The sequence below is a fragment of the Pinus tabuliformis genome, chromosome 6 (genome assembly GCF_031772625.1).
Source record: "Pinus tabuliformis cultivar Carrire ecotype Pingquan chromosome 6, CPIR1, whole genome shotgun sequence".
NCBI classification, from domain to species: domain Eukaryota; kingdom Viridiplantae; phylum Streptophyta; class Pinopsida; order Pinales; family Pinaceae; genus Pinus; species Pinus tabuliformis.
The window spans coordinates 176,814,978-176,830,922 of record NC_142292.1 but is presented as its reverse complement, the minus strand read 5'-3'; the positions used below and the strand labels follow the sequence as shown (position 1 = coordinate 176,830,922).

Here is a 15,945-nt window from a genome sequence, read left to right as displayed (position 1 = left end):
CAATAAGAGAAACATTAAAATCAGACAGGCTTTTTATCATGCAGTTACTTCGTTTTTTTTATAATCGAGGTAATAGTTCGCAATGGGCAGAGCCTGGCTCTTAGTTTTGACACTGCATTTTCATAAAAGCATGTTGTTCTCTAATTTGTGACTATGATGGACGTTTGATTCCTCAGCTATTGTCTGAACCGTTGAAAATTGATACAAACAAACACCAATACCTCTTCCGAAATCTTGTCATTCATGTATATCATACGCAGTGTCAGATTCCAAATACCGAACTTTTGTTTATATAGATATGGACGACACGCAGGCCTCAGATTTTAAATACAGACCTTTTATTTATATAGATATGGGCGAGGATACATATCAGATACTGTACAAATATTATTCTGTCACTCAGGGAGTAACCTCGGGAGCTTGGTTTTATTTAACTATACAAATACCACCTCAATTGAACTGAGCGACTGGAAGGAAGGAAAAAAAAGTCTACTCAATAATAATATATGATGGATGCAGATATCATCTCATCAAGATCACGTGGATGTGAACTTGTGCTGGAGAATTTCGACGAGCTTGTCATCGATCTGGAATGCTCTGGAAAGAACAGAGACAGAAACAGGAGGAGAGGCTCCGAACAAAGCCGGCGCAACCTGCTGAGTTCCTGGATTCTGGCTGTTCAGTGCAGAGATGGCCACTGCGTTGGCAGGGCCAATGTTCTGTTGGAAATGCACAAGACCTCGCGGGAACACAAACACGTCTCCCTTCTTCAGCGTTGCGGAGAACAAAGTGTTGTTAGTGGTGACAAACCCAACTAAGAGAATACCGTCGATCACCACCAAGATTTCGGTAGCCCGCGGATGTGTGTGAGGAGGGTTAAGGCCGAGAGGAGCAGCGTAATCGAGCCGAACCATGGAGATCCCCAAGGTGTTGAGGCCTGGTAGCTGCATTACAAAAGCTGGCGTTACGGCAAATCCCAACTGGTTACTCGTATCTCCTGGTTTATCTAGGCCAGTCAAACGGAAGTCATTTGCTGTGACCATCATCGCATTCTTACATGGGAACCCGTTCACAATAACTGCACAATTCAAATCAAATAATATATATTATATTATACAGACACACATTCCCGAACGCAGCAGACATATATATTATATTACATGTAATTACATTTCATAATCTGTTCAAGCATAACGTTATGGACATCAACAATATAACATTAGTTATATTACCTTTGCTTTTCAAATCGGCAACGCAAATGTCTTGTAAAGGATCTGGATCACTTGCGCGCACAATAGCAATACTATTCGAATATGATAATATCACCAGTACTGCAACTGCTAACACTGGAAAGGATTCCATAGCTGTAGCTCACAATTTTTCTTTTCGAAAAATGGATAGAGATGCACTGAATTTGATGAAGAATGGAGAGCGTTGCTCCTTTTATAACAATGGTAAATGATGGTATTCATTTTTGAAAGTGCAGGAACGATAAAGATACCGACCTAGGAACCCTACAGATAGTGACCCAGTGTTGCAGGTGGACCAACGGAACCCTCTCTGCTGCATATTACTGTGTCGGTGTTCTGGTTGGTTAGAATGTTCTGGTTGGTTAGAAGATAAAAAAGCTAAGTAATGTATAACCATCTCAATCAAGGAACTAAGAAAATAAATTTTTGAATTTGTTTGTCAATCAAAGGGCGTAGTCTGTTTACTTGTGGAGTAGTAATTGTCTCATATATATAACCTTCCTTCAACAGCTAACACATAACTATATATACAATTATTCTGACACATAACTATATATAAAATTATTCTGAGGATAAGGCCAGTTGCGTGTTTGCCCGGAGATTCCCTCCATGTTTGTTTCAGGTAATATGTCTTACCTTGTTGGTCAAAAATAGAAAAGGTCTACCTTCATCTAATATGTTTTAAAAGACAATATTATGAGCATATGGTTAGTTACGTGTTTCCTTCGATATTCCATCATTGTTTGTTACAGGTAATATGTTTTACATCGTTCTTCAAAAATAGAAGAAGTCTACCTTCATCTAATATTGTTTACGAGGATATGGCCAGTTGTGTGTTTCCTTCGACATTCCCTCCTGGTCTCTTTCACTAATATGTGTTACATTGTTTTACAAAAACAGAAAAAGTCTGCCTTCATCTAATGTGTTTTGAAAGAAAGACGATATTATGAGAATATGGTCAGTTGCGTGTTTCCTTCGGCATTCCCTCTGTTCTAGGTAATATGTCTTTCATGGTTTATCAACGATAGAAAAAGCCTACTTTCGTTTAATAAATTTTATATTATATTTTACGAACGAAAAAGTCTCTTTATTTTGAGGTTGTTGAATTGGCAAATGACTATGGAAATATAGTAGTCTCAAAGAAGAAATCATGTGATAAACTCCTATTATTATATTGAGAAATTAAACATAATAAAAATGTAATCCTACCATATTTACAAAATAAAATGTAAATACTAAATTATATCAATAATTTTCTTCATTTTTAAAAATAAAAATATACACAACCATTTAAAATTTGGTACAATTTTAAAATCAATATTTATTTACTTAAACTAATTAGTTAATGATGGTAATTTCTATATATAATTAAATTATTTTGAATTCGTAACATGTTTGACATTATTCCTTTAAATAGAAAAGGTGTATTTCTATACGTGAAATGTTTCACATTGTTGGTTACAAGAAGAAAATGTATCATTGTTTTGGGAGATGAGACTATTTTAATTTTTAAATGTGCAACCGTAGTAATATTTATTTATAAAATTTAATTATTTAAAATAAAAAAGCAGTAATATTCATTATTAAATATATTTTAATTTTTAAAAGATATAAATTTTATTTAAAATAATATTATTTTATAAATAATTATTATATATTTTAAATTTGAATTTAAAAATTAAAGATAAATATTTAAATAATATTTTTAGTAAGGGGTGGATTTAATGGTGGGGATAGAGGAGGTTATCATTCGCACGCAACGTTTAATTTCTATGAGAGTTTAATCTAAAGCGATGGGGCACTTTGAGGTAGTGGTTGAACATGTGGTTGTAACTACAAAAATTATATTAAATGGTTTGAGGTAGTGGTTAAAAATGTGGTTGTAACTAGAAAGATTATATTAAATGGTATGGTGACTTGCGTACAAATAAGTGGGTCAAAGCCCACCGTGTTGTCTTTCTTTTGAAAAAATTTGGTAATTTTTTCTATGATGATTTTTAGTGAAGAGTGATCAAGGAAAGAACTAAAGAAACCTCAACATCCTTGTTTATTATTTTAGGTATCGAAGTGCTTGACCCTGTGCCCCCTCCACGTGATCTTGATATTGATTCTGCCAATGCATTGATTGCTAGTGGCTAAGGTTCTAGCGCTCTAAAATAGTTCTTGACCCTCTACCCCCTCTGTGATCTTGATATTGATTCTTCCAAAGCATTGATTGCTAGTGGCTGAGGTTCTGTTGTGGCCGGCAACAACCCCCCCTTTTTTTCATTTAAGTGTTGTCCAAAATACTAAATGAATGGGGACCCTTAGTTAATATTTAGGAAAAGCAAGAGTTTTCTTTCTTCAAAATAAGGTTACCATCGTAAGATTAGGAAGATATTTTGAATACTTTAAAACTTAAGTTTATGATAAGAAAAATCTTTAAAAATTCGCATCATAAAATGACAGAAAAACCCCCCCTTTTTTCATTTAAGTGTTGTCCAAAATACTAAATGAATGGGGACCCTTAGTTAAAATTTAGGAAAAGCAAGAGTTTTCTTTCTTCAAAATAAGGTTACCATCGTAAGCTTAGGAAGATATTTTGAATACTTTAAAACTTAAGTTTATGATAAGAAAAATCTTTAAAAATTCGCATCATAAAATGACAGAAAACCACCTCCATTTGGGTATAATCCTGGTATGTGCAAGATTCTCGTGCTAAGCGATATATCGCATCGCAATAAGGTAATGCCAATGAGAAAGACTTCAAGATTTTTCCGATTTGCGATAACCCCGATCGCAAGATCGCATATCGCAGGGAATGGGCTAATAAAATATGGCAAGCATAAAACTTCTGCGATCTGCGATGTTGCAATATCGCGATGGTTGCAATGTTAAGCCAAATCAACTCTGCGATGTTATATTTGTGGGTCGGTGCGAGAGCGCGATGGTGCGATAATGCAATGTCGCAATCTGCGACGATTGCGAACCAAATCGCAAAATCACTCCATCACGAATCTTTCGGGCGCGCTATTCAAGAAAAGCCACTTACCATAATCTGACTCAAGATCATGCGCTTTTAATGATAATAAAGGAATTAGTTGTCATCTATTAAATGTAGACGCGTGCTTTTGCAAAGAATTACTTCACGTAAGGTGGCATATTTGATATATCTGCTGCATTTAAGACTCTCCCATCACCTTTCTTGATCAAATCATTTCCATTTGTGAGCTGCAGGAACGAAGAACGAAGGGCAATACCAAGCCATACGCAAGAAGAAATGGGAAAGAAAAGTAAGGCTCTGAGGTGAAGGAGATGACACCTTTATATACAGACACAGCTTGTAGCAGAGACGCATGGATATCGACGTGGAAAAACATGTACAGACTGCTTGAAGAAGAAAACCCCAGAATAATGAAAGTTACCGTTGTCGCAGATTCACATGGCTCTTCCGAAGCATCCTTAGAAGAACTAGCGTGCTCATTCCTTCATCGGATAGAAGCAAGGCCTAAAATTCTCCCATATACGGATATGATAAAGTGGATACTTGACAATGCAAAAATGAACGACAAACAGTTCAAAATTCAAGGACATGGGCTCATCGGGTCATTCGCTGCACAAGACTTAAAGCTCATGTATCATCTTCCTGAACCGCAGACGACTTACAATGCACAATTCATTAAAAAATTTGTGGCAGAGAACCCAAACCTATCAGAGACCACTAAATATTGCTCCAAAAAAGATGAACCGCTCAAAAAATATAAAAACGGTATGTACAGCACTGGTTCCCTCACCTCTCCGTATTGTTTTGCTGCGACCATGCTTTGTAGATTATTTGGGATGCCAGATATCAATAAGTTTTCGTCTAAATGGTTACCATTGATTGATGCTGCCACAAATGTCGTTATTATAGATTAGGCCAAGATCTTTTCTGATAACCTATTCACGGCTATTATCAATTACCGGTCTAAAAGATTCACGTCTCAAAGGATCTATCCTCCTTTTTACCTATCCGCATATGTTATGGATTCTATTTGTTATGTGTCTAAATTTCCCTCTATGGGTTGGAAATGGACAACTCAGGACCCATTACCCATCCATGTTTATCATAAGACATTATGGGATTCTCAGTTCATTCCACATTTCTACCAAATTTGTCATGGGCTTATCTTACCCATGTATAGAATGATGTATGATAAAGAACCCTCGAGGTGCTCACCTGAGGCGCAAATAGATATCATCCCCATCGCAGGATGGTTCGGAGAAGAATGGTTCACCTATATTAGAGTATTTGGAAGCACCGTCCCTCCTCATGTCACCTTTGTATATTCCTGACAAACTGCTGGCTCGAGAAATTGCATATCAAACCTGCTCAGAAGGCGGCCTAACCAAAGACCTAAAAGACAAAAAGAAGGCCGTATGGCCCCAATTTCCTGTAGCTTGTGGGGCCTTTTCATTGTTCGATGTAGGTCACGCGTTCACCGAAGTGGAGAATGTGACGTGTCTACAATTATTTAAATTCCCAGCAAGGCCATTTGACCCAAATGAAGTTGCCCAAGACTTCACAACGAACGTCAAGATAAAAGTATTCGTTTGAAAGAAGGATTTATTTGATGATTTATTTCAGAATAAAAGCTCACTCCAGGAAATTTTGCGGGAAGCTCAATCGCGATTATCTCCAGATAACCTCCAAAGATTCATGGTATACAGGGAAAGAAGACTAGCCTGTGTTCCTCTAGAAAAGCTGCAACTACCTGCCAGAGAACCTACTCCAAGCATTAGCCTTAGTGGGAATTCAAGCGCTTCCGGATCTAAATCTAAGACTGGACAAGGAATGCCCTGAGCATTCTAAAAAATCTGAAAACAACCAAGATAGAGGCGAAGAGTCAGCTAAAGACACCGCTCAGTCAATGGAATTTCCACAGCAGCAAGTTATCACCTCCACATCAAGAGATGTCCCTCCTCTCGTCATTGAAGCACCACCCGTCACAACAGAATTAGATGAAGAATGGGAAACCTTCAACAAACTGATCAATCTTGAAGGACAGGCCCCAAAAACACCTGTGAGCAATACACAAGTAGCACAAGAAGTGTGCTCAACCATAGTCAGCAATGTCACAGAAACAGAGCATATTCCTATTGCTCCATCTTTTGAACTTCTACTGAATGTAGAAGAAATTCCCCCACTGGAGATATTTTACAGTCCCCAACATAAAGCAGTTGTAAGAAGACAAAGAAAAAAGAGAAAGTTAGAAAACACACTTTCTCAGGATGCTGAGCAATTAGACGTCCTGTGGAAAGATCCTGTCAATAATCCAACTGAAAATCTCACCAAACTGTCTCAGATCGCAGGGGCGTATGCCTCTGCGACTATTGACAAAGCGTCAGAAGTACAACAATTGTTGAAAGAGCAAGAAAATCAGATACAGGTACTGCAACTACAATTGCAACAAGCCAATGCTAATAATGAGGTACGCAAACAGCTTGAAAAGTTGCAGGAAGACTTCCAGCAAATGCAAATAAGTTATCAAAGAAGTTTGGATGAAAAGGGAAAACAGTTGCAGGATGTACAGGAGATGCACAGAGACGACCCCAAAATTACAGAGTTTATTTCAGAGTCTATTGCCTTGAACGAACAACTACTGCAGCAACAGGAAGAGTTGGGACAAAAGATATCACAGTGGAGTTATTATTGCGAACTGAGTGATAAAATCACCAATCAAGTGGTAGACTTGCGAAGTGACTATGATCAGATTGACAAACGAGTGACGGAGTACTTGGCTTGGCAGGAAGAAGACGAGGGAAAAAGAGCAGGCACACCCAGGATAAATGAGAATCATAAAGACTTGCTCTTCAACAAATGAGACGATCAAATTAGGGAAGCGGAACAAGCAGCAGAAATAGCGGCCACGACAGAAAGCATTCTTGTCGGCTGTGTAAATGAAAATTTGCAAAGAGAAAACTTAATCGCAGAGACCACCCCAAGGTATTTACCAAATAAAGTACGACTAGAAGTAAAATGGAAGCAGAAGGCGCAAGAAAAGGAAAAAGTGGTCCAAGCACTAGACAGGTTAAATTGGGAGTGTTACTGGGCATACTTGGTGAAGCCGCATAGTCAGCAGATGACTGTGAAATGTATCATAAATGCGGCCGAGAAAGTGGTGCCAGCTCTCATAGATTCCGTTTTCTCAGCCCAGCTCAAAGCAGAAGTCAGCCAACCGACTCTCCTCAAACCCATGATGAATGCATGCAGCTTTAAAGATCAGATTCAGAAGTAACTTTATTTAGAATGTTGTTTTTTCTTAAAAATTAGATTAGAAAAAGGACGGTCATTTGAAAACCGCATCCTAAATTTTGTAAACAAACTATTATTAGAATTAGGAAGTAGTATTTTAACCCTTCTCATGCATTTAGAGAAGGGTCCAGAAATTTGTCAAAAACTTGTCCTCAGAACATGCACTTCTACACCCTGAGAGGAGGTTTTGATGAATGGATGGATCGAGGTTTATTAATGTTTGCATTTGATATCTGCTAATGATGTTGCACTTCTGTACTCTTAGTAGATGTTAGAACAAGTAGAGATAAATCATTTTTGCTTGAAGCTTATGAGTAGGACCAGTCATAAATGGTACTTTTATCTCTTGATCATTTCTGCTTATATTCTTAAAGTGATATACAGTTTTTCGTTGTTTATATATTATTGCATGAATGTGTGAGTTACCATTTGGCACTTTTGTACGGTGGAGTCATTTATTTATGCTTGATATATGAATAACTTATTATGCGATATGTTGTTCACAACTGTTTTCCCTAACTTTTATGCAAAGTGGTTCATCTTAATTGATTTCCATTCTTATGATAGCTGAATGATATTTATTACCAGTTATTGTTTGAAATATCTTTAGATCGCATAATAGAAGAAATACATCCCGAGTTAGCATAGATTAGATGTGTTGTTTTCATTAGATTACAATATCATAGAATTAGATTAAAATAGCTTAGATTAGAACTCTTAGATCAGCATCATCCAACTCTGCACACACACACAACCTTAGATTGGGAAACTGGTCCCATTATCCCCAGTCGGACCCGCTATACCAAACGGATAAGGAGCTGCCAACCAAGGTTTGTACCGAGTGGGTATCCCCCTTGTTTTCGACCCGATTTTCGGGGCTTCAACATATTTGGCGCTAGAAGGAGGGCCTGAACATAGTGTCTGTTGGAATGGTTTGAAATCATAATCATTTGAATTAGGATGGCTGCTCACAAACTTCCCATTTGGAGTTGCATCCATGTTCGTGCCTCTTCCAACACTCCACCTGAAGTGGTAAGACTCTTGTCTCAGGTAAAATTCAATGGTAAGAATAATTCTTCTGCTTTTAATCATGCTCTTCAATTTATTCAAAGAGTTTCAAGTTCGAACGTTCAAAGAATTGATGAAGGTGTTTTATGTAGAATTTTTACCCTCACATTCACGGTGGAAGCTAGAAAATGGTGTAGAACCCTCCTAGTTGCCTCAATTCACAGCTGGGACCAATTTGTCAAGGCTTTCATTTGTAAATTTGATTGCTATGATTATGATCAGGTATATGATGAAATTGAGTATCTACGGAAAGAAGATGAATCTGTTAGGGATTTTAATATGCAATTTCATCTTGATTGTCTAAAATATGATCTTGAAAATGAACTCATGAATGAAGAATCTTCAGATTATGCTGAGCATTCCCTACCTCCTATGTTTGATCCATCAGAAATTAGTTTGAGTCTTGTTTTATTTTCTTCTAATAGGAATGAAAATTCCAATTTGAATGTGTGAATCACTCATGATGAAGAAAATTCCCAAAGCTTAGGAAACATGCCTGCTCTAACGCAAGAAGACAAAAGCGAGAATGTTGCAAGAAAGCCTGCCTTGGAACCAGAAAGCAACTTGGAGACAAGGTTGGATAATATCATCGCAAGTCAACAAATGCAGACGCCAAGGTTAGAACAACAAATTAATTCTCTTTCGGAAAATACAAACACGCAAAGGTATGATCTAAAGCCCGATGTCTACGGTGAATGTGATGAACAAGAATTTTTTCACGATGATATTTTCAAATGCATTGTTTCGGAATCACATTTTTCTCTTTATCCTGATGTATTTAGTGATGATAAATTCCCCCCCCCCCTAGTATTAATGATATCTCAAAAAGTACAGAGGATTATTCAAATGAATCACCATTAGGTTTTCAAAACAAAGAGGCAGCTATAGAACATCCTTTGGTCATTTACAAACAAGAACGACTTGACCTTCCTTTTCTGAAAATATTGGATGAAAAAGAAAAATCTAGAGAGACCTGTAAAATCATTTATGATAGCTACTGTGATGATGATGACGATGTTGATTTATCTCAATTAACTCAATGGAGCTCAGATAATGAGAGATATTCTAATTCAAGAATCATATCAGTCGATCCTCATTCCAGAGCGACAGATCATTTGCATGATTTTGCTATCCAAAACAATATCCTGATCTATGATTCGTATCATGAGCAAACCCCTATGCCTGTTCCCAATCATAACTTGTTTTCTGATTCACAAGACGTAATTCGAAATTACTCGGATCCCATAATTCTGGCCAGCTCTTGTGAAGAAGAAGATATTTCAAGTCAATCCCAGTTGTGTTGTAACATTAGTTGTACAGATAATCATTGCTTTCTTTTTCGCTTGCACTCATTTTGTATAAAATCGGATTGTATCTTAAATTTTCAGACTTTTGATAGATTACTATGGTATATTGAGCAGCTTATCAAAGAACATTCGAAAGATGTATTACCATTTTGGAAAACTAAATTGTGTTAAGGAAATACAAAACTTTTTCAATTCCATGATCAATCAATATCAGCCTTTCAGAAAAAACTTCTGTGTCATCCAAAACATCATCAACAAAAAAAAGTATTTTTGGAAACTTGCCAGCAATTCACGTTAATTGATAAATCTCTTTCCAAAAATTTCCATCTATTCTTCATTGATTTATTTAGTGATTTATATGTGGAAACTTTCCTTTTACGAGAAATTGCTAAAAGCTTGACTTTTACGCATAGTAGATTACAGGCCATTAAAACTAAAAAATCATATTCGCAATCTGGCTTGTCATCTTTCCTATTACATGATCACCAATCCATAACAGAAATTCATCCTGGCTTTTATGATCCAATAGGTATCCAATTGGACAGAATATTTTATAAGAAAGAAATTTCAGGCGGAATTCCAACTGAAGTTACACTTTCTAATCCTATATCCAATATTCACAGTCCAAGAAAAGTTTTATTCTTAACACTGATGTTTCAAAGATACATACGTCTAGGAATAAAAATGAAAAGATGGTTCCACTGGAAATATCATTTTACCTAGTTAATTTTTCTGTGTATAGTTAGAATAGGAGTAGGGGTAGTTTAGCTAGGTTGTTAGGTGGATAATTTAGTTTTTAAATATTGGTAGGCAAAATAAAAGAAGAAATTATCCCTATCATGTACATAATCCAAGGGAATAGTTACCTCTCATTTCTTTAAATATTTTCCTCCCTAATAAAATTTGCCAGTGGTTAACAACATTTGACATTTACTAAAGACACCATTTCTCTATCAGATTTTGAACTTCTGCTCGTATAAATAGCAAATCTTTTGGAAACTTGATCTTTATTATTAATAGATACAGTTAAAAACTTTAAACCAGATATGATACTAGTTCCAACTTCAAAAAATTTGACGAAAGCAATCTTAGTGAAGAAATTGTTTTATATCAGTACAATGAAAGGTATCAATAACAAAGTGAGGATTCCCTGTAGAACAGCCATGTCCAAAAAACTCTATTATTGTCGTCCAGGGCTTTCTTAAGGAAAAAAATGACTTCCTCCCTACTAAAGAAAATCGCAGCATTTAGAGAAACGACCCAAGGATACACTATATCTTGAAGAATAAATGGTCTCATCACGAGCTGGCTTATCATGATCACAGATATTATAACTTTGCTGACTTTGCCAAACACTGTCCATCAAAACAGGGAATGACTCAAGATTGTTGAAATCAAAAAACAAGGGGTCTCATCACGAGCCAGCTTATTCAGCGAAAGAGTAAATCAAGTGAATGACTGTGTCATAATTTGGCTACCAAACCAAGACATTGTTCTTTAAGAATAAAAAAGGAGTAAGTGTCAATATGGGTTTTTCTTTGAAAGTTGTAGATCACCTTAAGCAGGATAAAGGATCATTACTGGGTAATAGGTAACCCTGTCGAGGCTATGAACGCCTGCTGGCAGCAGAGGCTCTACCTGCGACAAATGAGCATATTTAAAAAAAAAAAACTGGTACACAGGGAAGACCTTATTTTATCTTTACAAGACCAAGTAATGGCTGATGTAAATGCAAGGACAAGCTGAGAAAGCAAATAATTAAAGTAGAAAGAGGTTGGAACAAAATGTCATTGACAGTTTGGGGTATAATACACTTTATCTTTTTATAATAAAGTTTAATTTTCCAAAAAAATTTGTTTTGGAAATTTGAAAAGTTCAATAGAAAATCAGAGATAACTGGTTGTCCCAAGTGAATCGCCAATTGTTGTGGTCGGCAACAACCCCCCCCCCCTTCTTCATTTGAGTGTTGTCCAAAATACTAAATGAATGGGGACCCTTAGTTAAAGTTTAGGAAAAGCAAGAGTTTCCTTTCTTCAAAATAAGGTTACCATCGTAAGCTTAGGAAGATCTTTTGAATACTTTAAAACTTAAGTTTATGATAAGAAAAATCTTTAAAAAGTCGCATCATAAAATGACAGAAAAACACCTCCATTTGGGTATAATCCTGGTATGTGCAAGATTCTCGTGCTAAGTGATATATCGCATCGCAATAAGGTAATGCCAATGAGAAAGACTTCAAGATTTTTCCGATTTGCGATAACCTCGATCGCAAGATCGCATATCGCAGGGAATGGGCTAACAAAATATGGCAAGCATAAAACTTCTGCGATCTGCGATGTTGCGATATCGCGATAAAGCGATGGTTGCGATGTTAAGCCAAATCAACTCTGCGATGTTATATTTGTGAGTCGGTGCGAGAGCACAATGGTGCGATAATGCGATGTCGCGATCTGCGATGATTGCGAACCAAATCGCAAAATCACTCCATCACGAATCTTTCGGGCGCGCTATTCAAGAAAAGCCACTTACCATAATCTGACTCAAGATCATGTGCTTTTAATGATAATAAAGGAATTAGTTGTCATATATTAAATGTAGACGTGTGCTTTTGCAAAGAATTACTTCATGTAAGGTGGCATATTTGATATATCTGCTGCATTTAAGACTTTCCCGTCACCTTTCTTGATCAAATCATTTCCATTTGTGAGCTGCAGGAATGAAGAACGAAGGGCGATACCAAGCCATACACAGGAAGAAATGGGAAAGAAAAGTAAGGCTCAGGGCTCTGAGGTGAAGGAGATGGCACCTTTATATACAGACACAGCTTGTAGCAGAGACGCAGGGATATCGACGTGGGAAAGCATGTACAGGCTTCTTGAAGAAGAAAACCCTAGAATAATGAAAGTTACCACTGTCGCAGATTCACAGGGCTCTTCCGAAGCATCCTTAGAAGAACTAGCGTGCTCATTCCTTCATCGGATAGCAGCAAGGCCTAAAATTCTCCCATATACAGATATGATCAAGTGGATACTTGACAATGCAAAAATGAATGATAGACAGTTCAAAATTCAAGGACATGGTCTTATCGGGTCATTCGCTGCACAAGACTTAAAGCTCATGTATCATCTTCCTGAACCGCAGGCGACTTACAATGCACAATTCATTAAAAAATTTGTGGCAGAGAACCCAAACCTATCAGAGACCACTAAAGATTGGTCCAGAAAAGATGAACCGCTCAAAAAAGATAAAAACAGTATGTACAGCACTGGTTCCCTCACCTCTTCGTATTGTTTTGCTGCGGCCATGCTTTATAAATTATTTGGGATGTCAGATATCAATAAGTTTTTGTCTGAATGGTTACCATTGATTGATGCTGCCACAAATGCCGTTATTATAGATTGGGCCAAGATCTTTTCTGAAAAACTATTCACGGCTATTATCAATTATCGGTCTAAAAGATCCACGTCTCAAAGGATCTATCCTCCTTTAAACCTATCCGCATATGTTATGGATTCTATTTGTTATGTGTCTAAATTTCTCTCTATGGGTTGGAAATGGACAATTCAGGACCCATTACCCATCCATGTTTATCATAAGATATTATGGGATTCTCAGTTCGTTCCACATTTCTACCAAATTTGTCATGGGCTTATCTTACCCATGTAAAGAATGATGTATGATAAAGAACCCCCGAGGTGCTCACCTGAGGCACAGATAGATATCATCGCCATCGCAAGATGATTTGGAGAAGAATGGTTCACCTATATTAGAGTATTTGGAAGCACCGTCCCTCCTCATGTCCTACCTTTGTATATTCCTGACAAACCGATGGCTTGAGAAATTGCATATCAAACCTACTCAGAAGGCGGCCTAACCAAAGACTTAAAAGACAAAAAGAAGGCCATATGGCCCCAGTTTCCTGTAGCTTGCGGGGCCTTTTCATTGCTCGATGTAGGTCACGCGTTCACCGAAGTGGAGAATGTGACGTGTCTACAATTATTTAAATTTCCGGCAAGGCCATTTGACCCAAATGAAGTTGCCCAAGACTTCACAACGAACGTCAAGATAAAAGTATTCGTTGGAAAGAAGGATTTATTTGATGATTTATTTCAGAATAAAAGCTCACTCCAGGAAATTTTGCGGGAAGCTCAATCGTGATTGTCTCCAGATGACCTCCAAAGATTCATGGTATACAGGGAAAGAAGACTAGCCTGTGTTCCTCTAGAAAAGCTACAACTACATGCCAGAGAACCTACTCCAAGCATTAGCCTTAGTGGGAATTCAAGCGCTTTCGGATCTAAATCTAAGACTGGATAAGAGATTCCTGAGCATTCTAAAAAATTCGAAAACAACCAAGATAGAGGCGAAGAGTCAGCTAAGGACACCGCTCAGTCAATGGAATTTCCACAGCAGCAAGTTATCACCTCCCCGTCAAGAGATGTCCCTCCTCTCGTCATTGAAGCACCACCCGTCACAACAGAATTAGATAAAGAATGGGAAACCTTCAACAAACTGATCAATCTTGAAGGACAGGCCCCAAAAACACTTGTGAGCAATACACAGGTAGCACAAGAAGTGTGCTCAACCATAGTCAGCAATGTCACAGAAACGGAGCATATTCCTATCGCTCCATCTTCTGAACTTCTACTGAATGTAGAAGAAATTCCCCCACTGGACATATTTTACAGTCCCCAACATAAATTAGTTGTAAGAAGACAAAGAAAAAAGAGAAAGTTAGAAAACACACTTTCTCAGGATGCTGAGCAATTAGACGTCCTGTGGAAATATCTTGTCAATATACCAACTGAAAATCTCACCAAACTGTCTCAGATCGCAGGGGCGTATGCCTCTGTGACTATTGACAAAGCGTCAGAAGTACAACAATTGTTGAAAGAGCAAGAAAATCAGATACAGGTACTGCAACTACAATTGCAACAAGCCAATGCTAATAATGAGGTACGTAAACAGGTTGAAAAGTTGCAGGAAGACTTCCAGCAAATGCAAATAAGTTATCAAAGAAGTTTGGATGAAAAGGGAAAACAGTTGCAGGATGTACAGGAGATGCACAGAGACGACCCCAAAATTACAGAGTTTATTTCAGAGTCTATTGCCTTGAACGAACAACTACTGCAGCAACAGGAAGAGTTGGGACAAAAGATATCACAGTGGAGTTATTATTGCGAACTGAGTGATAAAATCACCAATCAAGTGGTAGACTTGCAAAGTGACTATGATCAGATTGACAAACGAGTGATGGAGTACTTGGCTTGGCAGGAAGAAGACGAGGGAAAAAGAGCACGCACACCCAGGATAAGTGAGAATCATAAAGACTTGCTCTTCAACAAATGGGACGATCAAATCAGGGAAGCGGAACAAGCAACAGAAACAGCGGCCACGACAGCAAGCATTCTTGTCGACTGTGTAAATGAAAATTTGCAGAGAGCAAACTTAATCGCAGAGACCACCCCAGGGTATTTACCAAATAAACTATGACTAGAAGCAGAATGGAAGCAGAAGGCGCAAGAAAAGGAAAAAGCGGTCCAAGCACTAGACAGGTTAAATTGGGAGTGTTACTGGGCATACTTGGTGAAGCCGCATAGTCAGCAGATGACTGTGAAATGTATCATAAATGCGGTCGAGAAAGTGGTGCCAGCTCTCATAGATTCCGTTTTCTCAGCCCAGCTCAAAGCAGAAGTCAGCCAGCCGACTCTCCTCAAACCCATGATGAATGCATGCAGCTTTAAAGATCAGATTCAGAAGTAACTTTATTTAGAATGTTGTTTTTTCTTAAAAATTAGATTAGAAAAAGGACGGTCATTTGAAAACCGCATCCTAAATTTTGTAAATAAACTATTATTAGAATTAGGAAGTAGTATTTTAACCCTTCTCATGCATTTAGAGAAGGGTCCAGAAATTTGTCAAAAACTTGTCCTCAGAACATGCACTTCTGCACCCTCAGAGGAGGTTTTGATGAATGGATGGATCAAGGTTTATTAATGTTTGCATTTGATATCTGCTACTGATGTTGCACTTCTGTACTCTTAGT

At 37.6% G+C, this 15,945-nt stretch overlaps 1 protein-coding gene across 1 annotated transcript; it reads right to left on the bottom strand.

The window, feature by feature from the left end:
* Nucleotides 1–536: 536 nt before the first annotated feature.
* On the bottom strand, nt 537–1,362 carry LOC149258058 (germin-like protein 8-2). The gene is made up of 2 exons (XM_089398843.1): nt 1,233–1,362; nt 537–1,078 (listed from the first exon to the last, which is right to left on the bottom strand). Exons 1-2 carry the CDS (start codon nt 1,360–1,362, stop codon nt 537–539), a joined length of 672 nt encoding a protein of 223 aa, XP_089254969.1.
* Nucleotides 1,363–15,945: the final 14,583 nt, after the last annotated feature.

Excerpts from the sequence above, each read along its gene's own strand:
- LOC149258058 (XM_089398843.1), bottom strand. The coding sequence starts at position 1,362 with ATGGAATCCTTTCCAGTGTTAGCAGTTGCAGTACTGGTGATATTATCA. Across the intron at positions 1,079-1,232 it reads TGCCGATTTGAAAAGCAAAG|TTATTGTGAACGGGTTCCCA; the intron begins GTAATATAACTA and ends TGAATTGTGCAG.